This window comes from Sylvia atricapilla, chromosome 5 (genome assembly GCF_009819655.1).
Source record: "Sylvia atricapilla isolate bSylAtr1 chromosome 5, bSylAtr1.pri, whole genome shotgun sequence".
Taxonomy (NCBI): Eukaryota; Metazoa; Chordata; class Aves; order Passeriformes; family Sylviidae; genus Sylvia; species Sylvia atricapilla.
The window spans coordinates 36,947,738-36,973,950 of NC_089144.1; the positions used below are offsets into that span (position 1 = coordinate 36,947,738).

At 43.4% G+C, this 26,213-nt stretch overlaps 2 protein-coding genes across 3 annotated transcripts; one reads left to right on the forward strand and one right to left on the reverse strand.

Moving 5' to 3' along the window:
- The first annotated feature begins 1,185 nt into the window (after positions 1 to 1,185).
- On the forward strand, positions 1,186 to 12,505 carry LOC136361349 (glioma pathogenesis-related protein 1-like). Its single transcript, XM_066319192.1, has 6 exons — positions 1,186 to 1,501; positions 6,151 to 6,396; positions 8,399 to 8,508; positions 10,266 to 10,348; positions 11,484 to 11,510; positions 11,597 to 12,505. Exons 1-6 carry the CDS (start codon positions 1,322 to 1,324, stop codon positions 11,746 to 11,748), a joined length of 798 nt encoding a protein of 265 aa, XP_066175289.1. The 5' UTR covers positions 1,186 to 1,321; the 3' UTR covers positions 11,749 to 12,505.
- Positions 12,506 to 15,821: 3,316 nt separating this feature from the next.
- Positions 15,822 to 21,640, reverse strand: KRR1 (KRR1 small subunit processome component homolog). Of its 2 annotated transcripts, none has more exons than XM_066319195.1 (10): positions 21,505 to 21,640; positions 20,938 to 21,113; positions 20,339 to 20,473; positions 19,930 to 20,055; positions 19,752 to 19,835; positions 19,111 to 19,167; positions 18,455 to 18,625; positions 18,212 to 18,289; positions 17,988 to 18,081; positions 15,822 to 16,432 (listed from the first exon to the last, which is right to left on the reverse strand). In XM_066319195.1, the coding sequence occupies exons 1-10, from the start codon at positions 21,596 to 21,598 to the stop codon at positions 16,290 to 16,292; spliced, it is 1,158 nt and encodes a 385-aa protein (XP_066175292.1). In that variant the 5' UTR covers positions 21,599 to 21,640; the 3' UTR covers positions 15,822 to 16,289. The 2 variants fall into 2 exon arrangements, with proteins under 2 accessions (XP_066175292.1, XP_066175291.1); XM_066319194.1 differs by having other exon boundaries at positions 20,938 to 21,116; positions 21,505 to 21,635.
- Positions 21,641 to 26,213: the final 4,573 nt, after the last annotated feature.

Below are 26,213 nucleotides of genomic sequence, written 5' to 3' on the forward strand. Positions count from 1 at the left end.
TCTGATGGATTCAGTTTGTTTTGAGAGACATTTAGCTCTCAACCTGACCCCCATTATTCCAAAATACATTTGTTAGTGAGGGGAATCTTTCAAGCCAGGAGATGCCGACTGATATTAGCAATGCATAACTGTACTATCAATATTTAAAGCTGTTTTTTTTCCTCCTTTGTCTTTGTTCTAATGTTTTAAGAACACAGTGACTCAAATTCTGAGTCACATTGCAGCATATCATCCCACAGAATAAAAACGGGCCCCAGCCAAGGTTCTTGTTAATAGATCCCTTTAGGGTGGATTAGAATGAAATGACACTGAATGACCAGAAAAGAAAGAAAGAAAGAAAGAAAGAAAGAAAGAAAGAAAGAAAGAAAGAGAAAAAGCAACAGCCTTAACAGCATCTAGTTTCATCAAAAGAAGATAATTTATCCCAAACTGTTCAGTAATACATTATGATTATTATGAATAGGATTACAGGGGCCAAATAGTAACGAAGAAGCCTAAAGGGCAGGAGAGACGCTTGCCCACCACAATTAAAGAAAGAAAAAAAGAAAGAGACGAGACTGCTACAGCTCTAATGTGAGCTTGTAGCTTAATTTCCTTATTCTCATCACCGTGTTCTTGAAATATGACTCGTTTCCTGTGACTAACTTTGAATTCAATTACCATGGCTGAAGTCCAGACCACAAATCTTCTGAGCAAAATGCTGCTGGTAGAGCTAAAACCGCTTTGTACAGCTGAAACACTCTGCTTTTAAATCTGGAAGACCAGATCTTGAGCAACATGACTGTAAGGAAAGGACTAATGGCATTTGCAGTGTATGCCTTAAGCAAGTGCTCGGTGTCGGAACTGAAGAAAACTTCCCTGGTGCCTGTGCACAAACCACAGAAATGAACCGACCTTCAGCGCTGGCCCTGCGGGGGCAGGACCGACACTGATACTTCTCCCGGCGGTGCTCGCTGCGGTGTGTCGCACAGCAAGTGAGTGTCAAGTCTCCTACGGACAGGCGGCGGGGTCCCACACAGCACACCGACCGTGCGCCCGCGCCCCGCCGCCCGCGCCCGCCCTCGCCCCGCCCAGCCTGGCCACGCCCAGCCTGGCCACGCCCGGCCAGGCCACGCCCTGCCCAGCAGGCCACGCCCCTCCCGGCCAGGCCACGCCCCGCTGCCCTCAGGCCGCGGCGGGGCTCTCCCGCGGTAACCCGGGGTGCAGGGAGCCTGCTGGGCTTGGGTGCCGCAGCTCCGGACCGTGCCTGTCCTCGGGCATGCCCCTGCAGCCACTGTGGTGACTTTCTGCTTGCGCCGTCTCTCTTCTTCTCCCTTTCCCGATGACAAGCAGATTTTCTACTTGTGTGCTGGCTTTACTACTCTTTTGTTATTCCTCTGATTCTTATGAACCATCAACATTGCCTGATATTCGGGATCCAAAGTTTATTGAGGAATGTGTGCAAACCCATAACTCATTACGATCGGGAGTGAGTCCACCAGCCAGCAACATGCTCTACATGGTAAGGGAATCTTCATGACTTATATACAGATTTGTGGCATTGGGATGCTGTTCGTGATTTTCAAAGATTGCTTTTGTGGTCAAATGCAAAAAAATCAGAAAACAACCCCACAAAAACCTGGGGTCATAAGACCGAGCTCTTTTTAAAGCAGGGAAGAAAGCCCTTATTATCAGGTGGCTTTATGCAATTGTATATGTGCACAGTTCCGCTGTGAGTGGAATTCCTCATTGGAAGCCCAGGAGCCCAGCCCTCAGCCGGGCGCTGTCGCTGTGTTGTGTGAGAAGTCTCCTCGTTGCGAGGCACCACAGGCAGCTCGGCAGCCGGAGCTGTGGGGTTTGTGCACATCTAAGCACAACCTTCATGCTCTTCATGCTCTTGGGCGAGGGCAGATGCTGTTGGCCAAACAGCGCTGGGGAGCTTTCTCTGAGCCGTCTCGGCGAGGCTCCCACGGGCTGAGCCAGCAGAGCGGCTGTTCTGAGGGGCTGGGCCGGCAGGGAAAGCCACAAAGCGCCGAGTGCAGCAGCATCGAGTGCTGGAGACAGTCGTGTCCCCCGCTGCTCTGCCTCCACCTGCTCCCTGGGCACCTCAGGAGCAGCATCTGCAGCTACCGTGCAAAACACAGCCTATCTTGCCGTGGACCACAACCATTGTCCTAACTGTGAGCTCTTCCTTTTTGTCCCACTTTCTTAGTATCTCGCATGGTCAGCACCAGAAGAGGACATAGCCACAGCTGTAATTAGCAACACCCCAACTGAAGTTAGGAGGGGGAAAAAAATTGCCATTTCCGGCTGTCAGACACTAAAAGATAAGTTCTCCATTTCGGAGGGGTAACTGCACAGTAATCAAACTCGAATTGCAAGCATGACAGGAGACTTACTTAGTTTCTCTTCTAGATGAATCTTTTACATCAGCTCTCCTCAGCTGTGCATCATGACCTTCAGAACATGTTGCTTTGGACTCTTTATTTTCTACATTGCTTTACTGGCAATGTAGAAAATAAACAAAATATTGTTAGGATGTGCTAAAAGAGCAATATTCATGTTTTAAAACTGTGCTTAATTTCTTCTTTTGAAAAAATAACTGAAACCTAAAAAAAAAAAAAAAAAAAAAAGCTTAAGAAAGAGCCAAATAAATTGCATCTAAAACCGAAACTGAATCATGGTAAGTTTCTTTCATAACACTGCAAAACCCCTAGTCTTAATATGACCTCTCTGAGGAACTATTTAATATGGAGAGAGCAGTGCAATACATGATAAAATCTGTTACAAAAGTGAAAACATTGGAATTGAAAACAGTATTTTGAGTGGTCTTTGGCACTTCAAAAAGGGAGAAAAGAAGGTGGTGCTTTTATTTCACAGGGAACTTCTTTTTTCCTGGAGGTAACTGTCCATCTAGATATGTAAAAAATTAAGACTGAATTCAGGGCATTCCCATATTTTGGAAAAGGAGTTTTAAAAAGAAAATGCAAAATTGAAGCTCCTTGAATTGCAAAAAACAAAGCTCAACCATTGATATTTGTAAAACATGTATTATAGAATGAGAATGTTGATCTAATTTTCTTTTTACTTGACAAATGCGAGCCCATTCTCAGCCACGCAAAGCATTGCTTAGTTCTGTTCTAAGGCTCCTCAAAACCAGTAGTCTGACCAGTTTCTCATCAGGACTTCACAACAGTCTCCTTTTCTCCCTTCCATTCCATCATTTTTCACATACCACACATTAATTTTTTTCCTCCTTAAGTCAGGAAGCAACTCGTTAAAAAATGGAAACTGAGAAGCAGTTCATGAGGGAGAAAAAATGCAAGTATTGTTTCCTTAAACAGCAGTGATACCTATAAGGAAATCTTCCTGTCCTGTGCATCTTTTTCCCATGCCATTTAGTCGAGTCTTGATGTTTAAGTGCAGTATTATAAGCAAATAAGAAGTGTAACTGCAGTTCAGCTAAAGATGATTGTGCACATTTCTGTACACCACTTTTCATCTGTCAGCCAGTTTAAGCTTTCACACAAAATGGAAAGTGTATTTAAATTTACTATGCAACTTTAAACTTAGTATTATGCATACCTTTATCAAACTTTAAATCTATTACTACTATGGAATGAAGGAGAGGAGGTGCATGGACTCTTAAAAAGCAGAATGTGGGAAAAAAGAGACCATGAGGCACTAAGGTGCATTCCCCACTGTCGTATATCATTCATCATGATCATGTCAGGACCCTGACAAGATGTAAAATGAAGCCTCTGTCTTAACTGGCAGAATTATCTTCCAGGAAGAAAAGTTCTGTACAATGCCAGATTGGATCCATTGTCCTTAAAAGTATTTAAGGAAATACCTACTGCTGACCTGAAATAAGACTCCCTACCCCAAATTGAATACTTGGTATGTTGAGTTCCTATCTAAATTATTTATGTCCTAGTTTTGTGAGTGTATTTGGTTTGCACGGACAGATTTTAGAAGCAGAAGGGGCATACAAGGCTGGTTTCTGTGACAAGCTGCCAGAAGCTCCCTGCATGTCCCACAGGGCCATTTCCCTGCTGCTGGCTAAGGCCAAGTCCTTCAGCCACAGTGGTAGTGCCTCTAGGATAATACATTCGAGAGGTTGTGCACAAGCAATTGCAGCCAGAGAAGACTAAGAACATGTGAAAGGAACAGCCCTGCAACACCAAGGGCAGTGCAGGAGGAGCGGCGGGAAGCGCTCCAGGCACTGGAGCAGAGATTCCCCTGCAGCCCGAGGTGCAGCCCATGAGGAGGCAGGATGGGACCCTCCAGTCCGTGGAGGTCCATGGAGGAACAGAGATCCAACTGCAGCCTCTGGAGGACCCCACACTGGAGCAGGCCTGAAGGGGGCTGTGGCCCTGTGGGAAACCTGTGCTGGAGCAGGACCCTGGCAGGAGCTGTGGCCCCGTGGGGAGAGGAGCCCGCAGGGAGCAGGTTTGCTGACAGAACAGGTGACCCCATGGAGGACCCACTCTGGAGCAGTGTGTTCCTGAAGGACAGCACCCTGAGGGAGGGACCATGCTGGAGCAGTGTGTGAAGAGCTACATCCCATGAGAAGGAAGAGAAGTTTGTGAAGGACTGTCTCCTGTTGGAGGGACCCCACGCTGGAGCAGAGGAAGAGTGTGAGGAGCTCTCTCCCTGAGGAGGAGGGAGCAGGAGAGACCATGTTTGATGAACATAACCCCCAATTTGTGTCCCCGTGGGCTGCTGCGGGGGAGGAGAGAGTGGAAAATCAGGACTGAAGTTATGTCCTGGAAGAAGGGAGAGGTGGGAGGAAGGTATTTCAGATTGTAATAAATACAGTTAATTTCCCCAAGCTGAATCTGTTTTGCCCATGACAGTAACAATGAATGATCTTTCCCTGTCTTTTGCAATCCAGGAGCTTTTGGTGGCATTTTCTCTCCACTCCCCAGCTGAAGAGTGGCTTTGGTGGGCACCTGGCCAGTGTCTACCCCACCACATTGGGAAAATACATCCTCCACAAACTCTTCCTTTAGGCAAAGGAAGAAATGGAAGACACAGGTTAAAAAATATTTTCAAATCTCTGTAGATGCATTTTGGCATGATCTGGTGATTTTTAGTTACTAATTGGTAGCATAAACAATACACATTGTTTCAGACTTAGCTACGGTACCAAAAAAGCTTGCTTAGGTAAAACATAGACAAAATCTGATGACCTACCTAGAAAAATCTACAAAAAGGTAGATAGTAAAATACACCTTTTCCTTCATCATTTCTGATGCATTCAAAACAATTTCCTTAGAGTTTCCATCATTTGCAGAAAGCAAGTAAGCTATTTTAATTAATTCAGAAGAGGTCAAATAAAAAGTTTATTTAAAAAAAAAAAAAACTTCAGCACAAAATAGTTCAGTGCTGGGCAACTTAATTTACATAACACAAAGTATAACTAGGACTGCAAGCATACACCTGTGCTACTGTTTCTTGCAGGAGGTACAGTGCTGTAATCACTCAATCAAGGTGTGTGCACAAGAAAACCCAGCAAGAGCAGGCACTACCTCCAGTGCAAACAAAAGACATTTACATAACTCAATTGCTTAAATAACCACTTCCTCCAAAATGGAATACCAAGTGAATGAGTCATTCCACAAATATGAATTCAGCACTAATGTTTCAAGCCACCAAACACAATGATGCTCGCCAAAGGGTTGAGTTTAAATTGCCCCTCAAAATCCCAGTGTGCTTGTGAACTGACCTGCAAGCCATGGCCTTAAGCAAATACACAAGACTTCTGCATTATTGATATGGTAAACATAACCCTAATTTTCCAGATTCCATGTAAATTCAGTTTAATTTACATTAATGTTCTATCATGGCCAGCACAGCCTTGAAATGCTCATTGTGCCACAAACAGTGTATTTGCCTCATATACAGCACTTGGTGTCCAACAAGCCAGTCAGCCAAGATCATATACCACCCAAAAAATTTCCTCAAGCATAATCAGCAATTTAATTTCAAATCAGAAACAAACCTGCGAGCTCTCCAAGTCTCAACAGAAGTAATAACTGAATGCACCAAAAGCATCTACACTATTGAGATCCAGCTTTTCCCGAGAGCTGCTCTGAATTACTGCAATGCCAATATAACAAAGTGATTTTTAATTGTCTTTTTTTCTTTCTTTTTTTTTTTTTTCAGAGTTGGGATCCAGATTTGGCAAAGACTGCAAAAGGTTGGGCACGGAAATGCATGTTTAAACATAATATATACCTCAAAGTGCGAGGGAAAGCTCACCCCAGATTTAATTCTGTTGGAGAAAACATCTGGACTGGCTCAATTTCTGCCTTTACTGTGAAAGGAGCCTTAGCCAGTTGGTACCACGAGGTCTCATCCTACACTTATGACACCAATAGGTGCAGTGGAGTATGTGGCCACTATACACAGGTAGGCACTGCATTTCTCCATCTAAACCATGAACCAGCTTTGCCATTTTGATACAAAACCTCTGAATTTCTGTTGAAGATTAGGTGAACTTTTCCAGGTTCTGTAGTCTTACTATATGTCTCTGTGCACAAGATGTTCTTCTGTTCCCATTTATGGGAGGAAAAGAGTCACTGTATTATTACTTTAAAAGTGGCAGTTTGGGGGTTTTTATGGAAGAAAATAGTGCAGCCATCAAGCAGTCAGATTAGCCAAGCAGTGACCAAAAACCAGGCAATGGCAGTGGCTGTGAGCTGCAGTGCATGAGTGGAATGAGGTGTCAACTCTGTCAGGCAGACTTCAGGTGCCAAGGGCTGGAGAAGTACCATCTTGAAAAGAGATGTCTGCAGTTCTGCAAACATCATGTGTGCACTTTGTCCAACTGCTATTCCCAAAGGAAGTGGGCAAAGCGAGGAAAAAGACTGCCACTGCCATGAAACCCTGCTATCACTACCCACAGCTATAGGAAAGCAGGACAGCTTGCAACAGCTGCTCTAGGGTTAAACTGTGACCTGAGGCTATTTAATATTTTTGCAGGGATACACATGTGCGTTTAGGACTTGAGTAGATGAAGTAAAGCTGGTAGGCTTTCTGAACTTGCGTGCAGAGAAGATATTTGGATGCAGGAGCTGTGAGAGGTGACTGTGCTGGTCTTTGAGCTTGCTCTCAAGGACATTGCAAGAGTCAGCACCTGGAAACTGCACAGAAGCACACCTTACCTGGCACTAAAGCACAGTGCTGTTGACCATAGTGTTTGTAGAGGAGTAGCCCATGCAGTTTCATGGGGGTAGAATAAAAAAATTAAATTATTCTCACCTGGAGTTAGCAGTGATAGTGCCTGTAACTAGAAGATGTATATCTGACAGCCTCAGGAGGTATCCTTGAGTCTTTACTGCCGAGGAACTCCTCATTCCTCTTCTTTCCAACTGTGGAGAAGAGAATTTTGCCTGGGCACAATTACTGCAGTTAGAACAAATCACTGCTCATTCAGTGGCCTCCTGGGATAGGGAAGGTCCTTTTATTCAGTCCTTCACAGTCCTCAGGAATTAAGTTATCTACGGCTTGTGCTCTTCTGGCTCTGCTCTGCCACTGAACTGAGAAGACCCTCAGGATCCTGAGGATTGTCCGCTCGTTCCAGAGCTGGTACCAAACAGGCATAAACAGAAATAGTCAGACCTCCCCTTTAAGTCAGTGGAAGCACAAATGTATTTATGTTCTAAGTTGCCAGCATCCTTCCATATTGCTCATATGATAAAACAGTCATTGCTGCTGTTTTATCACCCTCAAGTACTGCTGTGCTCTTGTCTCCCCTCTGCTGCTATCATGGGACTTACTTTTTCAGGACTGCAGCATTTGTCTGCATTCTGATAGGATGCTGGGTCCCACAGAAAAGCTTCTGGTAGAGATAGGATCAGTACATGAAGTAATGGCCTTGTCTCTAGATTATCTTGGTCACACCCATGTTATTAAAAGGCAGGACTGCAGCCCAGACACAATCCTCCTTCCAAAGTACCAGCGCCTTCTGGAATTTTGCTTTATGTCCCCACAGGATTTAGTAAAGGGACAGTCAGCTCTCTTAAGAGCTGTAGCAGATCATGCAGCCTTTTCTGCACAGGTGTGAACCCAGCTCCTGCAGCAGGAAAGACAGAAAGCTAATCCATTAGGTTGAAACAAAGGAGATGAACTTCACCTTTCTCCTTTGCAAGAAAGGAAAACATGTTACAGCCAGATGTGGCTTCTTTCTGCATAGTTTTAACAAATACGTGATAAATTGGGTAAAAATAATAACTCTTTTCAGAACAAACTGTGATTTTGAGATCCGTTGCAGCTACTTTTCCTTGTGAAGCCTGCCAATGGAGTCCTTCTCATCCCATTGTGTGTGATAAAACCGAGGAGAGCAGGTCTTCTAACTCTTCAGGTGCTGAATCAAAGCCTTTGTCACCAGTGTATCCATCTGTCTTTGCAGGTAGTTTGGGCCACAAGCTACAAGGTCGGTTGTGCAGTCCACTTCTGTCCCAAGGTGAAATACATCTCCATAACCAACGCAGCACACTTCGTCTGTAACTATGGGCCCGCGTAAGGTTTTTTGTTATGAATATTTCACAGGGTTCAGGTCCTACCCCTTCCCTTCCACAACATGCAAGTTTATTAGATCAGTCCATTTAGTCCTGTGTTTTGTGGAGGGAAATAGTCTCCAAAATAGAGAAAGTGGTACACCTTTGTCCAAACAGCTTTTTTTTTTATTTATTTGCTAGATGAGGGCTATATGTTGGAGACAAAAAGCAGTGGGACTAGAAGAAAGGAATAAATACAAGATGTTGACATGAAAATACTGAAGTCATCATCTGAAAGTTAATCCCTTGTTTCTGATTGCCAAAATGGCCCCAGACAGTTGCCAAAGTGCAAATACAAAGTCTGAAGATATTGCCACATGTGCCTGGAGAATTAAGCCCCTAAGTCAATGGCTTGGATAAACATTGAAGTGTGCAGTGCTGGCAGCCTGCAGTCTTAGAGCTGAGGGCTGCTTGGGAGGCTAGGGCTGCTCAATACAAATTTGATCAAAAAATGATCCAGAGGTCCCTCATACGCATAGTCAGTAGGATATCCAGCTCGGATGGATGTATTATTCTCTTCTCCAGCTAATAAATACTACCACAGTATAAATGCAGCTTTAAAAGCCTTACATGCATATCATGTTGGGCCAAGGTCAGGCAGCTCTTGAACTCAAGCAAATTTCTTTTGCCCATGTCTCATCCTTGGAAGAATATGTACCCCTGACTAAATACCTTGAAATGACACAGCTGCTGCTCTCCCCAGAAGCCCCACATGCAAATGTGCAGAGGGCCAAAATCCCACTGGATTTCTTGCAGTGTGTTGGCATGGGGAAGAGGAGTGGTGTCTTCATCAGCACGCAGCAAAGCAGGCAGGAGTATCTCTGGAGAGGCAAGGGGCTCTAGAGAGGACTTTAAAGCTGGGCAGACCTGCTGGGTCAGGACACCACAATGGTCAGTTGCATGCTAACAAGTGGAGTAATGTCCCATCCAGCTGTTGATTATGAGAAGTAGCAGCTTCATTGCTTTGTTTCAGCTCTACCAAGACCCCAGGCAAGATGTTAGTTTCCTCAAGTGAATGTACTCTTTAGCTTAGACCAAGCGAAGAAAGTCTCACCTTGCTGAAAGTAATGAGGTTTTACCATGAAGTTTCATCTCACTGCTGAGATTTTATGCTTACAAAATCCCTCTCTGTGCTCATGGGCATTTTGAGGCATGCTGTAAGTTTTGATTTGGCCATCCTTTGAGCAAAGCACTCAGCTGTGTTTAGTTCAGTATCAGCCTGGGCAGAGGAAGTTGGTCCCACTCAGACCAGTGGCAGAGGAAGGGAGCAGGAGAGGGACCTACATCACTCCTAAAATATTAACCAACAAATGGATGAAATCACCAGCTATGAGAGATTCTCCAACACCAGAGCATTCCTCTTCAAGGCTGAATACACACATGCACACAGTAATTGAACCTGCTGTTGTTTCCATAGCCAGAGCCAGCTATGAGAGTCCAGAGTCTCTCTGCACACAAATTACTCAACTCTGAGACTGCTTTAATTCCCAGGTTTGCAATGCTGCTGTCTCCAGGTTCCTAAACAACAGAGTGTCCCATTGCACTTATTCTCTTCTGTTTCACTGCATGTCTTGGGCACAGGGCACTCAGATGGGACTCTTGAAAAAACCATCACTCTATCAACACAAGCGAAGCAAAACTCTTGTTAAAACCTGTTCAGCAGTAGGTAGGGATGTCTTCCCAAGGGCTGTTTGAGAGCAATGTTATTTTCCTTCGCAGTGGGAATTACCCAGTGCAGCCATACAAGACGGGAGATGCGTGCAGCGCGTGTGGTGGTGAGCAGTGTGTCAACCTGCTGTGTAGTAAGTAGAAGACAACCAGACATCCTCCCCAAGCACATGTAGAAAGGGAAAGAGCACACAAAAGATACCAGCAGGAGGCAGGCACAGCACTCTCCTGTTCCTAAATACAGGCTAGAAAACTGCAGTCAGAAGCCAAGTGGGTAGCAACGCACAAAGTGAGGGGAGGAGGGCTGAAGGAGTCTATTTTCTACCCTGGGGAGTGATGGGATGGGGTCTGCTCTTCAGATGCTGGAGGGTGTATTACAAGAGATATGGTGGCTGCAGTTTAAGGTGTTATTAACCCAGAAGTTACTGCTTGCAGAAACAGAAAGCAGAGAATGGGATACCTGTCCTGTCCTGAGGGCTCCAGGTTATTACCTGATGTGTGAGCTGTGGCTTGAGCTGCTACAGGTCCAAGCAATCTTTGCCTTTGCCATGCCACTGTGGGTGGGGAGAGCAGCCATGGCACTGCCAAAGCTGCTCACTCCAGTGAGCATCAGCCAGGCCGTCTGCTTTCCCCTAAGCACTGGGAGAGAACAAGGCTGACATGCAAGAGCCTTCCTGGAGATGCAGTGCTCAGCCCTAGTCTGGCAGCCTTCCTGATATGCCTGCACTTGGCTTTGTTATGGCTGCATGGAGTCAGGAGGGAAGGAGACCTGAAATTTCCATAAAGACAAGGCACTATGCCGTGGCCATTGCCCTATAGGGAACTGAGGGTATGGTCACACTTTTCCCCAGCACTTGACCATTAGTGAACTGAAGGAGTAGGAAGATGCTGTTAAAACCCAGTGCCTAAGGAATGTAAGGGAGTGCTGGATTCACAGGGCTGATTAATGTTAGTTGCAGGCTCTCAAAACACAGGGCACAGGGCAAAAGTCAAAGTAGTCTTGGGAAGCACATCGATGAGGGGAGTCCTCTCTACACCAGCCACTGGTGGTAGAAGTCAGAAAAGTTTGATAAATCACTCCTCAGCAGAGTCCTGAGAGTCACTGCAGGGCTCTCCCAGGGTCAACAGGTCTTTGCTTCTTCCTGAGAAGAAACACATCTGTTGTATTTATGAGCCCATTGTGATGGTCACATTTCATTCCCTTTTGATTAGAGTCAAATTGTTTCTAAATTATAAGTGTGTTTATGTTTACTTCTTCTCTCTCTCCAGAAAATGAAGAGCGTGACAAAGTCATTGGTAAGTACCACTGGAATTACTGCTTCCTTTTGTTGCCATTTTTGCAGTTATACTTGAAAACAAGTGAATTGTTGTTTTTTTTACAGAGGATTCCAAGTGGCATCCAGACTGGGACAGACCTCCATGTGATGAGTTCTGCATCTCCATTATTGCTTTAAGATTACTACTCCTTGTACTGACATTTGTGGCCACCTGGCTCTTACCAAAATATTGGTCTGTAGTACCAGCCAGTTGGTAACACACATGTAGAAGACCACAAGAGCACTTGGCTCAACTCATCTCTTCCATTCACATAAGTTACAGGCAACACAAACATTGTCTCTACAGATGTTGTTTGCATCTGCAGGTGATTTAGAAGTACAGAAATAACATCTTCATTGCAGGTTATAGTTACAGGCACTGATAAGCAGCTTTTTCATTGCTCAGAACCAGTTAAAAGTTAAAATGAATTTAGATGCTAAAATTGCTTTAAAAGTTAAAATATTTTTAAAGTGGAGCAGTGTGCATGTGATCTGATGGGTACAGGAGCACATTGTCCAGGCAGCACACTAAGTGTGCCCAACACACTTTAGGAAGGGCTGGAGAGTGTCAAGCCCAGGAGCAAGGCCCCAGCCCACAGCCAAGGCACAGGCAGAGCATGCACCTGTCTCCTTCCTGTTGCACTCTTACCTTGTAGTAATACCAGGCACTCCTACAGCAAGATGCAGAGTGGCCTGTATAATTTAATCTTTTTAAGGATTTTTTGCATACTTGTGAGCTCTGACATTTGCATCCTGTGGGAGCACTTCACAGTCTCACAGAGTACTTATCATTGGTACTTCACTTTGCTTAGATTTTGTTTTTAAACTCATGGCATCTGTGTCTAAACAGTTTCACTTGTGTTTACATGGTTATGTACCACTCCAGTCTTTCCTGTTGTGGGTTTTTGGGGTTTTTAGAGCATAGGGGTTTTACTGCTGTTTCTAACAATAAATTGTTATTTCCTGCTTCCTGTGTATGGCAATCATGAATTTGCAACATGAACTAAAGCTTAACTGCTGGGGCACAAAATAACTCCAGATTCAGCTCCAACTTGCACAACACTAGAAACAATGCTGGGAAAGATAGAACTCCAAATCACACTGTGCCCATAGTTACAACTTTGGTTCAACAGCTGCCAAAGAACAAATCTCCTGGAACCTGCACATCTGGAGCAGGCAGAAGGCTTCAGGGGCAGCTGCTGTGTTCAGCTTGGTGTGTCCTCGACCAACCATGCTCAGCTCAAGCAGAGTCTGAAAGCAGCAGAGCCGCACAAACTCACAGCTGGACCACAGCAATCTCTGTCTATGCTTTTAGAAGCTTCTGCAGCGTGTCCCTCTGCACACACTGCTGTGGAGGAAGCTGGGAGGTTCCCCTCACCCCTTCATATCTGCAGTACTGTCACCACAATTCTTGTCAGTGTTTCTGCATGCCTCCTGACTTTGACTCCTGCTCTTACTATTGACATGGATTTTAACTGAAAATGCTGGAACTGGGGCCCAACATTTCTCAAATTACACTTCCAGATAGTTATCTGCTAGTACTGCTGGTACTAGAATCATTTCAATATTGCAGCATTCCTTGAATAAATCGTTTTTCAAAATGCAAATATGGCTGGGACAAAGCTATGAATTTCATGCTTGATATATCTTTATGCATCTTAGTTTGACTGCTGAAGCCTCCATAGCCAAGACAGCACACTCACGGACATTCTTATGTGAAACCCAAGCCTCGAGCTCCATGTACTGCAAAGCCCCATCTAAAAATCGGCTGGCAAGTGGCACGTGGGCAGTAGGACTTAATGTGAGGGCACTCTCCTGCTCAGGGCTCCACAGCAGACTGCCCAGCAGGGTCTCTGCACACTGTGTGGGTAGTATCCCACTACTGGAAAGAGGAATGCAGGGAAGGGAACCAGACACACTGCTGTGTGCTTAAAATGAGCTCAGTAGGAATTCTCTCCTGCTTCGTTTAATTAATGAGCGGTCTCCAGGAGAAGAAACAGAAGCAACACAGACACCTTAAAGTTCAAAATGTTAACACTTTCATTTCACTATATACTTAAGCAGCTCTTAGGAAATCCTAAGACCCTCCTTAAAAGACTGTGGGCTTAGGGGGATTAAACCCACAAACTTTACAATGTGGCATCTTTCAAACAAACAAAAAGCTTGAAAATCAAGAAGTCAGGAAAAAAGCAGCTTTGTCATTTAAGGATACACAAAAATCCAGGTATTTAGCTCTGGTTGGTCAAACCACTTTGAATTGCCCACACAACGTATTCCCATTAATTCCATATGATAAATCCAAAACACTGATATGGAAATAGACTTCAGGTACATTTTTGCAATTCTGTAAACTCTAAAATCAGTTTAAGAACATAATTTACAGTAGTTCAAGCTGTTCTGAAAATAGAAAAAAACCCTTCACTCTTCCAAGCCCACTTTATTTTCTGTTATTTACGTTTTACACAACTGCCATACTCTGTCAGAAAACAAATACACAAAGCACCAGCAAGTGACACCATGCAGCCCCTTTCCCTTCAGATATGGACTCTTGGGCAACCAAATCCTTTGGCTTGCCTACAGGATTATGAATAAGCTTTCTTGATTTTCCAGTTTAAGTAATTCATGTCCTACCAACAATCCTTGAAACTTGTCAACAGTAACAACCAAGAAAATACTAGACACCATGTGTTACCTTTCCACCCCATAACAACAGGACAAGATTTCCTGAAGTGTACTGAAAATTTTACTGCAGAGAAAGATGTCATGTAAAAGCTACATAAATGACTCAGCTGGGGCTCCTAATTTAAAAGCACACTTCCATGGAGGTAAATATAAAGCGAGGCTGCCCCAAGATGAGCTACATTTTCCCACACTGCAAATCAGACACCCAAGAAGTCAACTGATGGAGCTGAAAACTCCTTTTTTTTAGGATACTTTCACACGCAGATTCCTGAAATGATATGCCAGTCTAAAAGACCATTCAGAGACAAACAGCATTACACTTGTTTTCAGCTTTTTAAACAGGCAGGGGAATGTGTGCCACTCCTGTGTCATTAAAGGGGCCTGATGCAGTTAAGATCAGAACCAAGGACTCTTCCTCCCCTCCCTATCAGAACTCAGGCTCCTTCCCTGGCTTGCCAAACTCCTCCTTATGGGTCCTCGCTCTGCACTGTTCTGCTGAAGCACGTTTGTGAGAGCAGGAATGTAAACTCAAGTATTGCAGTGTCTCCTGTTGAAATTAGTCCTTTCACTGCATGAGAGGTCTGAACTACCCACCCACCAAGCCTTGAACTTTGGTGTCCCTTTTACTGTCAATTGCTAAACACCAGTGGTGTTTCTAAAAAGCTCTTTGTAGTGCTGGTATCACTCAACCCATCAAATCACTAGTTTCTGAGATGAGTAGCTTGTGACTTATGCATTCATTTCTCAGTGAAAGATGCTGAAATAGTATTTTCCTGACTGATTGCAAAAGAAACTGCCACTTATGAACAATGCAGTCCCTAAGACGATGGGGAGTATTTTTTCTCTAACAATTAAGTGCCAAGAACTGCTCACATAATTGAGAGGTCCACGTGCTTAGAGGGCAAGCACCACAGCTATGCTATCCCAATGCACATATACTAGCTCTCTAACCAAACATATTCTCAGTTTTTTCTGTGAAAAAAAAAAAAAAAAAAAAAAAGGCTGTGTTTTCACCTAGTTACAAGTAAAAGGTCACTAAGATAACCTAAAAGGCATTGAGATGCATCCTTCTAGGAGAATAATTTCCACTGCATGTGCAGTGATCAAAATTCCAAAACCCAGGAAAGGCCCTCAGAGTCATGAAATTAGTGTGGCTCTATCACCTCCTAATTACATCTGCTTCTGTAATCTCAGACATATGAAATAAGCAACAGCTGCTCTGCTGGTGCACTTTATTTCATCACATTTCACGGTTTCAAGAAATTGAAAAACCTGTAAACTTCCTTTAAAATAGAGGAAGTATCTCAAAAAAACAAAGAAAAAGGAAGAGCATTTTTAAAGACATTCTTGCAAGAAGGAAATAAACTAAGAATATATTTAAAGGTAAATAATATAACTTTTTGCTTTCCCTGCAGCACAATCCCTATGTAAAGACACTTTGTACCATATTCTGTGTAAAAACCCACCAGGATAAGGCTAATAAATGACAGTTTATTAGTAGTATGCAATGAAGATTATGGTTTGTCTGATGTTCAGTTGAAACTGTGAGTTTGTTTCCTGGACAACTCAACTGAGGTCATGCAGTACATTAACTAATGATTTAAGAACATTGTATTAAAATAGTTTATTAACATTGAGACAAGACACACAAAAATAATCAGCTTTTACAAAAATAAAAGCATAATATAGTAATAAATCTTGCCCCTTTAGCAAAAGTTATCACCACACCATTACCTTAAGTTTTCACCTTCCCAGAGTTTTGTGACCCAAATGTTTAACACTCCACATCAAACTCCTCAATGTTTCTCTTGTGAAACCTTCCCTTTACACAGATGGATATTATCCAAATCCATTCTCTTACTTTCTCAAACAACACAGGAGCACATATTTTCTTCACAAACCTCGCCAAGTCTGTACAGCTATTTTAACTCCACTAATTAAACTGTACTTAGGAAAAGAGGATGATCTTTTTTACTTAGTCTTTTCTTGTCCACATTATAGTGACAGCAAAAAATCTCCCTCCTTCTGAGTGTAAAAATGTTCATTATCAGAGGTGACAAGTAAACATGGTGGTGAATTACTTCTTTTTCTTTTTTTTCTTTTCATCTGCTGCCATTTTTAACTTTACTTCTTCGTCAGGGAGTGCTCCTAATTTCTTCTTCTTTGCATTCTTTACCTTTTCTTTGATGGCTTCAATATCAATCTTTTTCTCAGTGGAGGCTACAAAACACAAAGGTAACAGACATGAATTTTACTTCTGAAAAACCTTAACACTCTACAAGAAGACTTTATATATAACACAGTAAACTGCATCCTTTGGCATTCGTTAGGACTCATTTTATGTTCACTAATGATTTTATAGATTAATTTAGTAGTAATTTTTGTTGAAACTAGTATTATCTACAAATCCTATCCAGCAGAATTTGAAGAATTATATAAAAAAAAAATCCTGTACAACATTTGAACACAGATGCCACACACTACAGACATACAAACTATTATCATCCTCCTCAGAACACAGCTGTACTCCTCTGAAAGTAGTACATACACACTGTCTTAGATACAGGCTTGATTGATCTTGCTTAAGAAAGAAATTAACTGCTGAGTGCTTACATGCAGAGAACTATGGCATTTTGTCTCTCTGCAAAGTTTAACTAAAGTGCTAAGATCCCAAGATGCCTATTCCATCCTTATACTCTGTCCATGGCCATCCATTAACAGTCACTGTCAGACAAAGGATGAGGAAGACTGGGTTGGGAGAATATGATCTAGATCTTTGACCCCTGCATGAAAACCTTTATTAAAAACTTCTACAAAGAGTGACAGAATTCTGAAGTTAAACACATAGTGCTGAGCAACGTGAATAACCTACTCTTATGCTCATAGGAATTTTCTCTCTTGAGCACAAAGCCACGAATTTGGATCTAACTTTGCTATCTCACACAGTTAATTCCTAAATCTAATGGTCAGTACCATATAAACTACTTTTGTCATCTGTTCTTGGAAGACTGAAGGATTTCAGCTGAAAACACACAGCAGCTAGAAAAGCACCATATTTGAAACATAGTGCAAACAGCAATAGTTTCCAAATCACTGGAAATTTACTGCTATCACAACAAAAAACCCATACTGTACCAATGCTACAAAACACATGCTTTTCAAGAAACACAAACTTTAAAGTTCATAAGATTGAACTTATGCAATAAGTAATTGTGTAATATTTAGTGTAATATTACACACTTGTGTAATATATAGTATAATAATATGTAGGTAGTATAGCTAATAGTATAGCTAATGCTATGAATATGAAGCATAATCAGTGAGAACTAAAGACTTATTTCTCTAGTGCATTAAAAAAAATAAATCATTCGAGAACATAAGCTCTTACTCTGCACATAGTGTGGTTTTATTTTAACCTTTAGAAAAGATATTTGCCCTATCTTCTGCTCAAGCTGTGATACAAGTTTTTCAAGTACTGCTTTCTGTTTACTTAAATGTAAAAGCCATGGCAGCTTCACTGTAAAACTGAAAGGCAGAAACTGATGAAGCTAGAACAACCAATTGAGATTGACTCTTCAACAGAGAATTGACATTTTATAGGTATAGACTTATTGGCTAGATGATCTTTCTACTGTCCCTGGCAATTCTAGGCATGGATCTTACCACTAGGATTTCTTTTGTATGACGTTTCTTTTTCCTAGGCTGCATCTGCAAAATCATTCAGCCTAGAAATGCACAACAAAATGTTTTAAAACAGAAAAAAAAAAAAGGTTACCTTTCTTTGTTTTCATAACTGGCTTTTCCTTTGGTGGGATAAAAGCTTTATTTCTTTCTTCTTGTCTTCTCTTGACTGCATCTGCTTGCTTTGCCTGAAGTAACCAATAAAAAGGTCAAGTAGCAACAGAGCAGTCCAAAAGGACCAAAAAAAAAAAAAAAAAAAATCAGATTCCAAGGCAGCAATCAAATGCTTTTTAACTGGACCCTGGATTAGTACTTTACCTTTATCTCTTCCATTCGCTTGCGTTTCTTTTGTCTTTCTTTCAGGAAGTATTCACCACTTGCCAATTCTTTATCAATCTAAGTAAGAAAAGTAGCAAGAAGCCTTAGTTAATTTTGCATTATAAGCCAGATGTGTAATATCAGGGAATCAGAACATGACAGAAAAAGCCTCCTCATGTCTTTCTAAGAACACAATTTCAGGTGTGCTACATTCCTGTATAACCAAATGAAGTTTCAACTGACCTGGCTTTCTGGCTGAGGAGGTGGGAATGGTGTGTACTCCTTCTTAGTATTTTTCTTCTTGGGCTCCTTGCGTTTTTTCAAGTTCTTCCGCTTGAATTTAGGCAAAAATCTTTCCCAACTTTGCGTCCTCAGTTCAGGATCTTTTGCTAATTCCCTTTTGATCATCAAAGTCTTTGGTAGTTTCAGAACATCACAAAGAAGTTATTAAAAAAACAGTATTACAGTGAAAGCCAAGAGATCCAAAACAGAAGTTTCACTAGACTTTCTTACAGGGAACATGCTACATCCAAACCTTCCACATCTCACTTCAGTAAGAGCAGAGAGGCTGAATTATGAACCAGAAAGATGTCTCAAAACAGGGACTAAATGCACTGGAGAAGGTGCATCAGTTTAAGTGAGCAAGTATCAAGCCAATCATCAAAGCAGAAAGTTTATACACACTTTTCCTTTGATTTTGCAGATACTGCCATAATGGTGTTATAGCAAAATATCCTAGTAAAATGGAGGATTTCAAAGTCAGTAGTTTTTAAAAAGGAGCACGCTACAGAAATTGTCAAAAGTAGATTACCACACAGAAACATGTAAGTTATTAACATACAACCCTCTGGGAAGAAATATTCTCTTGTAAACAAAGATGCACAGTGGTCCACGCTAACCTTGATGTTATATATGGGATGTATATTCTTCATTGTGTCCAGAACAACTTTTCTAACCTGTATTGAATACAAAAGAGAAAGAACAGAAAGCTCAGCAAGTATTTCACATGCTAACCACTTAAAATCGCACCTATAAAATACTGAGCTTCCTCTCGCTGCCTCTGCCACCCCAAAGCAGTAAGCCTTAAAATTACAGAAACATTAAGGTTGGAGAAGACCTCCAAGAACATTGATTCCAGCCTTTAAAAAGCTACAGCACAGGGTTAACTGGAAGGAACAGCAGTTCAAAAATGCCAATAATATTGTCATGCTTCTAATAGACTCCTGCAGGCCCCACAAATATTATTTGCATGTTTCCATGGATGTTACGGTGTCATGAGGAACTTGCTTTTGACAAGCATTCTTCTCCCACATAGTTATTAAAACATATACAGATGCTTTTTCTTGTAAGACAGAAAGATCTTAAAATCCATCTGCTGAAATGATAATACTATGGACATTCATATACATGTAGCTGACTAACACAGATGAAAAGTCAGTGAGATACTGCTGAGGTTGCCAGATTTTGTGTATTGCCCACCCTTGAGCTGTGCACCGAAGTTTGTGTTTGCTACATAAACAGCTCATCTACCTCATCTTACCTCTTTTAGCCCACTAAAGGGTCCAAGAGCTGAAACAGTGTTGCCTTGCACCATAATATAACAGTTTGTTAACAGTTCCAGGGCCTACATCAAAAAAAAAAAAAAATTAGTATAATATGAAGACCTGAAACAAATTTGTGTCTCAGTATTATGTGGTTACCACACCTACAGAAAGTACCTTCAGAGTAGATCCTTTTGGCCCAAGAAGCCGTGCTCTTCTTTTTATAAAAGTCTCTCTCTTCCTCACCAGAGAACCTATCTTAATAATGTCACATGCAACATCATCCTGAAGGATACGAACTGCCTAAAAAGATACAGGCAATGTCATATGAATTCAAATGTATTACTCCTAAGAGTCAAGAGAATGCCTCAGTTTATTCTTCTCCATTTGCTTTCAAATATATTTACGTATATAAAATATATAATAAATATTTTCTTTTACTTGACTCACTTGAAATTCCCGCATTCTTAAAACATAGTATTATTTATAAGTATTATGATAGAATTTAAGTATAATATTATGATAGAATTTAAGACAAAATGTTAAGCATTAGGATGGATAAAAGCTTACAGGATTTCTTACAGACCTGCTCAAATGGAACACTTCTTGCCAGAAGTTTTATCAAGTCTCTAGCCCTAATGATTGCATATGGATCAAAAGTCTTCTTAGTGGTAGTGACAGTCATGCTTCCTTCAATGAGATCCAAAGCTGCGTTCACATACTGTAATATTCGAAATAAAACATCACATCAATATAATAAATCAGCTTTGGCTGCAAGCAGTTAACTAACAGAATGTAGATCTATTTTTCCCGAATTTCTCATGTGACTTTTAGCTTAAAAAAATTCACACACACAGACACAAAACCCAGACTGAATATGTGTCTCAAGGCCCAAAGCACCACCTCTCTCATCTCCCTGAATTTGAGCACAACAAAGCTGTCAGGGAAGAAGAGATATTTGCTGCTGCAAATACTTTGCTGACAGCATTTACAAAGAACTGCAAGTCTGGTACACAGTTCTTCACTGATCATGATGACAAAAAATGACACTGCTAATTCAAAATGCGAGTAGAAATTTACAAATACACTATGAGAAAAGCAACTAGCACTATCTGTATTAGCTTAAGTAAAACCTGTATGTCCCAAAATGCAAAGTGCAATATCACAATTCTTAAGAGTTCATACATGTTCACCCAATGCTTTCTGGACAAGTGGCCAGCACTCTTTCAAGTACGCTTCTCTATACTTCGGGAACAATGTTGCAAAACTGCTTTCTTCCAGCAACCCTTTGGGATTATCCTCTCTTGTAAAGGCTGGCTCTTTCCATCCATCTGGCACAGTGAGAAGTTCAGATTCATCAACTGCTATTAAAAAAGGGAGGAAAAAAAAGCTATTATAAGAAGACTGATTTAATACACTGCTGAGTGCAGTATGCACCTTTGCTGACCTTAGAAAAATTACCGCTTTAAACTATTTATATTAAATTTTAAAAAAATAAAATTAAATCCGCAGCTGAGATATGCGCTATTGATCTGGTATATACAAGATGATTATTCAAGTGTATTACACAGGAACGAGGCACAGACTGAGGCGAGGAAGCCGAGTTCCTCGAGGGCGGGCACACCACAACACGGCACCGCCGCTGCCGGCCCCAGGCACCCACCAGCCGCTCCATCCTCCGCAGCGCCCCACGGAGGGACCCGAGGCCCGAGGCCCTCCCGGCGAGCCACCAACCCCGCGTCCCAGCCCCACCTGGCGCCACTTTCTTCTTGTTCTTGTTCTTCTGCTTCTCTCTCTGCTTGGGGCCCGGCCCGGCCCCGGCCTCCTCCTCGGGCACGGCCGCCATGTCCGCGCGCGCGCCGGAAGGGGCGGGGCCGCGGGGCCGGAACTTCCGCCGCCCGGGTTGTGGGACGGCCCGGCCGGAGCGTGCGCCCCGAAACGCGCGGAAATAAACGCCACCAGTACTGCCGTGCTCGGAACTACAGAAAAGGGGTTCCTGGTGAGACGTGATTTTTCAGCTGAGTTACTTACTATTCAGTTGATGAAACTGGATAACAAATAAGTAATTTAAGTAATTTCTGGGGGACGCTCTGCATCCTCCTCCGTGCCCCTTCCCTTCCTCTAAGTGAGCGCTTCCTTCAATGAAAGAGCAAGAAGGTGCCTCCTCCGCTCTTTTTCATGGAGACCGTGAAAAGCTGATGGGGTGAAAAACTGGAGGAGACCTTTAAGAGCAATAACATTCTGAGGCAGAATGATGTTGTCTTTGGCAGGTGTTCGCCGCATCTGTTCATAAAAACCTGCACTCTACGATGTTTAATTACTTAAATGAGAAAGATTTCTACCACCTGACCTATCTCTAAGTAAAATGCTAATTTAAAAATCAGTTTTGACCTTCCCAAAACCTTTCCTTCGGACCTGGCTGCTGTTTTTCCTCGCCTGCTCCATCAGCCAGCCCTTTGCACACCCCCATCTCTCACAACGAACAGGACTTCCAAGGTCCTTTCTGTCTGCAAGCTTGACATCCAGTTGATGCAAGCTTTTAGCCATTTATTTAATTTCTGTCTGTCAACATCCTTCAACAGGGAGCAGGAGGGGTTCCCCAAGAAGGGAGGCCCTTGGCAGGGGGCGCTGGCGGTGCCTGCGGTTATCCATTCCCGATCCCGCTAGATGGCACCGGCCGCCGCGCTGAGCGCAGCATTCCCGACGGAGCTGCCGCCCGCCCTGCGGCTTCCACGGGAGGGGCGGGACCGGCAGGGAGGCGTGGGGAATGTGCTCCCCCTCTCCCCACGCAGCCCTGCCCCGTCCGGCACGGGGCTTTGGTTGCCGAATGCCACCGACATTGTTCCGTGCCCCTGGATAAGCACAGGGAGCCAAATTTGCCTCTCTCAGCCCTTGGACACAGAAGCTTTCTGGGGCTTCTTTCCGGGCTGGTATTCCTCAGCGCTGCAAAGCCTTTGAGCACAGGACAGGGGTCCTGCCCGGCTGCAGGCCCCCGGTCGAGGCGAGGGAAGGAAGGCTGGGGCTCCTGGGGAGGCGGCGCAGTGAAGTGCGTGCGGCGCACGGTGCATCTCTCACACCTGAAGCCTGGCCACGCGTCGTGACAGCGCGGCAAAGCAGATCTGGAAGAGTTTGAGGGAGGATAATTAGTTTAGTTCTGCTCTTGGTTAGTGTCTGACGACTCCCGTGGTGCCAAAAAAAATCACTGGAGCGGCATTGGAAGGGGCATTGCCGTCAGCGCTTGGCAGTGGGAGTAAGCGTCCTGATGGGATGAGAGGAGGGAGGCAGAGAGGCTGCAGTCCGTGGAGTGTTCAGAGTGGGAAGAAAAATTACAGGCTCCAGCCTGCCAACCTCCTGAGTAGTGCGCTTGCTCCACGTGTAAATCCCACACCTCAGAGTGGCAGCAACAGCCTACTCATGTGCCCTCTCCTTTCCTGCATCCCAGCCCCTTGGCCAGCTGCTGCTCGAGCCTCTGTGCTGGAGGAGAATTGAATAGTGCATGGGGTAAGGGGCAAGGGACTGGGGCCTTGTCACTTCTTCTCTAACGATGGGCAGCCCTCTGTGGTCCAGTGCTGCACTGAAGTGTGTCTTTGTCTGATCAAGACAGATACACTGAGAATAACAGAATATAGAGGCAATAATGCTAACAGGCTTGGAGGATGTGATTTGAGAAGGGCCCTCAGGTCCCCTCCTGTCTGATTCTTTGAAGGAGAGAGTAATTTCGCCTCTTTCCTCTTACCTCAATATCTGCATTTTGGCTGTATACAAGGAAGCCACTTCCCTAAATTCTTTATAGGAACAGGATGCTCCCACAGACCTGCTCTGCTTCTTCAGACAATGGCATGTGTATATAAATTTCTACTATTCACAGCTCAATTGCAATAACCAGCTACTGCTCATCCAGTGGGGTTAGGAAGCTGAGGACAGCTAGCCACAAGGGACAATGGCTGTTGAGGGGACAGGGACTGACACTGCTGTCCAGATGACTGGGATGGGGATTCTGCAGCTCCACAGGAGCAGGGTCCTCTGTACACTGGTTTGAAGCTGAGCTCCCAAGCAGAAGGGACAGTGAGAGTGTCACCACAGGAGTGAGGTGCATTTACCATGTATGAGGATGCAGTGCTGCTGTAAATCCCTGCCCTCCACCACCCCTTTCCCCAGGGTCTGCATGCCCTCCCAGCTCTTGCAGGAACATGTTTTCCAAAAGCACTTTTCACTGGCAGCACACACCACGTTCAGTGTTCTACCCAGCCCAGTGTGGGATGGAGACACCCAGGTGCAAAGGGCTCCTTCAAGGACCTTTGTCTGAATAGTACAGATCCTAGTCTAGCAAGACCCCTACACTTGCTGCAGCCATTCCTGTTCTTGGGAAGATCTGGCTCAACTCTGTGTGTGTGTGTGTGTGTGTGTGTCTATGTGCAAGTGTTTTTTCCTCTTAAAAAAAAAAATGAAGGAATGAGACAGAACAGCCTCCCTTACTCATGTTTCATATGAGACAATAAAAAGGACAGAGCACTGCTGTTAGAAGGAAGGTGCCTCTACTATGCAGGAAAGTAATTATTTCCCAGTCAGTAGATAGGACTCCAGCCACTTGGCACTTTCTTACGTGCCATTTTCCAATCCAAAAGAGCAACTTGGGATTTTGTGATAATTCAAGCAATCAGATGAGCTCATGCACATGGCATTCATTTGCTAGAAATGCCACACAGATCCCATTCAGCCTCAGTGCTCATAAATCCATGTGACACTTTTATCTATTTATAAACTTTTAACAGCAGGTTATGATTGTTATGCAAGCCATTTTCCAGGGATTAATAAGCAGCTTTTGTTGAGAGCAGCAAGAAGGGCCATTAACTACTCTGGGACAGTAATTAATCTGTAGTAAATACTAAGCATCTGAATCATTTCTATGTGATTAAATAATCAATACTGCCTTTTGATTCAAATAACTGGAGAATTGTATTTCACATTTATCTTGGCTTTGGGTATTCTTAATTCTTTTAGTTTACAACAGAGCAGGAAACAGGCACATGGATGAGCAAGATTTTCTCCTGATGTAACAGGCTCTTAAATTATCAGGTATTTCATATAAAACCTGTCAAGTGGTCAAAATAGCATTCAAAGTGGCCACCAAAACCAATTAATTGGATTGGATAGAGAAAAAAATAATCATGTGTTGTCCTCTTTCATAATAAAGTACTTTCATTATTGCAATAAAATTAGGTGATCTGAACCCTCGGACGTAGCCTGGCAGAATTAAAATAATCAAACAGAAACTCCCCCTGCCCAGCCACCCTCAGAAAAGTCCATTTTATTTCATTCCCTGGCTAACATGACCTCTGTGCTCTCAGGCAGATGAGGTTGTGGTGTCATTTTTCTGTCTCACTCTCTCTCTCTCCCTTTATCTCTCTGGGCACTGGTGTGAGTCACCTCTTGCAAGGTTTTGTTTTGTTCTTGTCTTTGCTGTGGAATCCATAGATCTGCAGAGTTGATCACAGATGATGGTATTGGTGTCCATTGCAAATCTGGCCAGGCAAGAACACACCCCAGGGGGGCTGCTGCCTTCTCCATGGAGAGCTTGGGAAATGCCCCAGCAAGCAGAGTTCATCTTTCCTTTTGAAAGAGAGCAGAGAGGATAGTACCTGCTGAACCCTAGGAGTAACAAGGAGCTGAAAAATGAGAGGACTCTAAACCATAAATGCATCTTAAAGAGCTGGCTGGAATAGCAAAGCAAAGATAATTTGTGGCAGAAAGAAGAACTCAGAATAAGAAGGGAGAACCTATGGGTAAAAGAGACCATAGCTTTGTCTGAGAAATTTCTTGCTAGCAATAAAATTGCTGTCAGTTTAGGGGCAAGAAAAGGATGAGAGCCAAGCTGGGAATGGAATTTACTGTCATGAAATCAAACCAGCAGGTTTAGTTCAAAAGGTCTTTGGAGCAAGGAATGGACCTAATAATGCATTCATACAGTGACTGACAGGATGAGGCTTTTGTCTTGACTTGAGCCTCTGGGAATTGCCAGAAAGCAAACACCAGATCAAGGCATGCTACACCATGACCTCTGAGATATACACAGGAGAGTAAAAATGAGAGTGGAGGTGAGTGCTGGTCAGGGTTAGGTGTATCAGAAGCTGGAAAGGATGAATGCAGAGGCCAGAGGAGGGCAAGGGAAGAAAATGCCTAAATCATTATGCTGGTCCAAAGCCTCACAGGGGAAGATAGTCAAGTGGGAATGGGAAAGCGATTGGTGCCATCAGCTTTAGGAAGTCTCCCACACAGTGTGGCGAGCAATCACAAGTTCCCAAGGGCCCAGTAGGGACAGCTAACAGATTTATCCAGCTGTTGTAGCATCCATCCTGTTTAGGGAGTGCCTCACATGGGCTGTTCCTGCCAGAGCATTGCTGGTCTAATGCCTCTTGATTCCCCAGAAGAGGTGTCCTTCATCACCTGTGGATGGTCATGGC

Bases quoted from the DNA above. Each gene is read 5' to 3' on its own strand.
- LOC136361349 (XM_066319192.1), top strand. From the start codon at position 1,322: ATGACAAGCAGATTTTCTACTTGTGTGCTGGCTTTACTACTCTTTTGT. The intron at 8,509-10,265 runs GTAAGGTTTTTT...TTTCCTTCGCAG, and splicing joins GTCTGTAACTATGGGCCCGC to TGGGAATTACCCAGTGCAGC. The intron at 11,511-11,596 runs GTAAGTACCACT...TTTTTTTTACAG, and splicing joins AGAGCGTGACAAAGTCATTG to AGGATTCCAAGTGGCATCCA.
- KRR1 (XM_066319194.1), bottom strand. From the start codon at position 21,598: ATGGCGGCCGTGCCCGAGGAGGAGGCCGGGGCCGGGCCGGGCCCCAAG. The intron at 20,056-20,338 runs GTCTGTAAGAAA...GTATCTTTTTAG, and splicing joins GAAGTGTTCCATTTGAGCAG to GCAGTTCGTATCCTTCAGGA. The intron at 18,082-18,211 runs GTAAAGTACTAA...TGGTTACTTCAG, and splicing joins AGCGAATGGAAGAGATAAAG to GCAAAGCAAGCAGATGCAGT.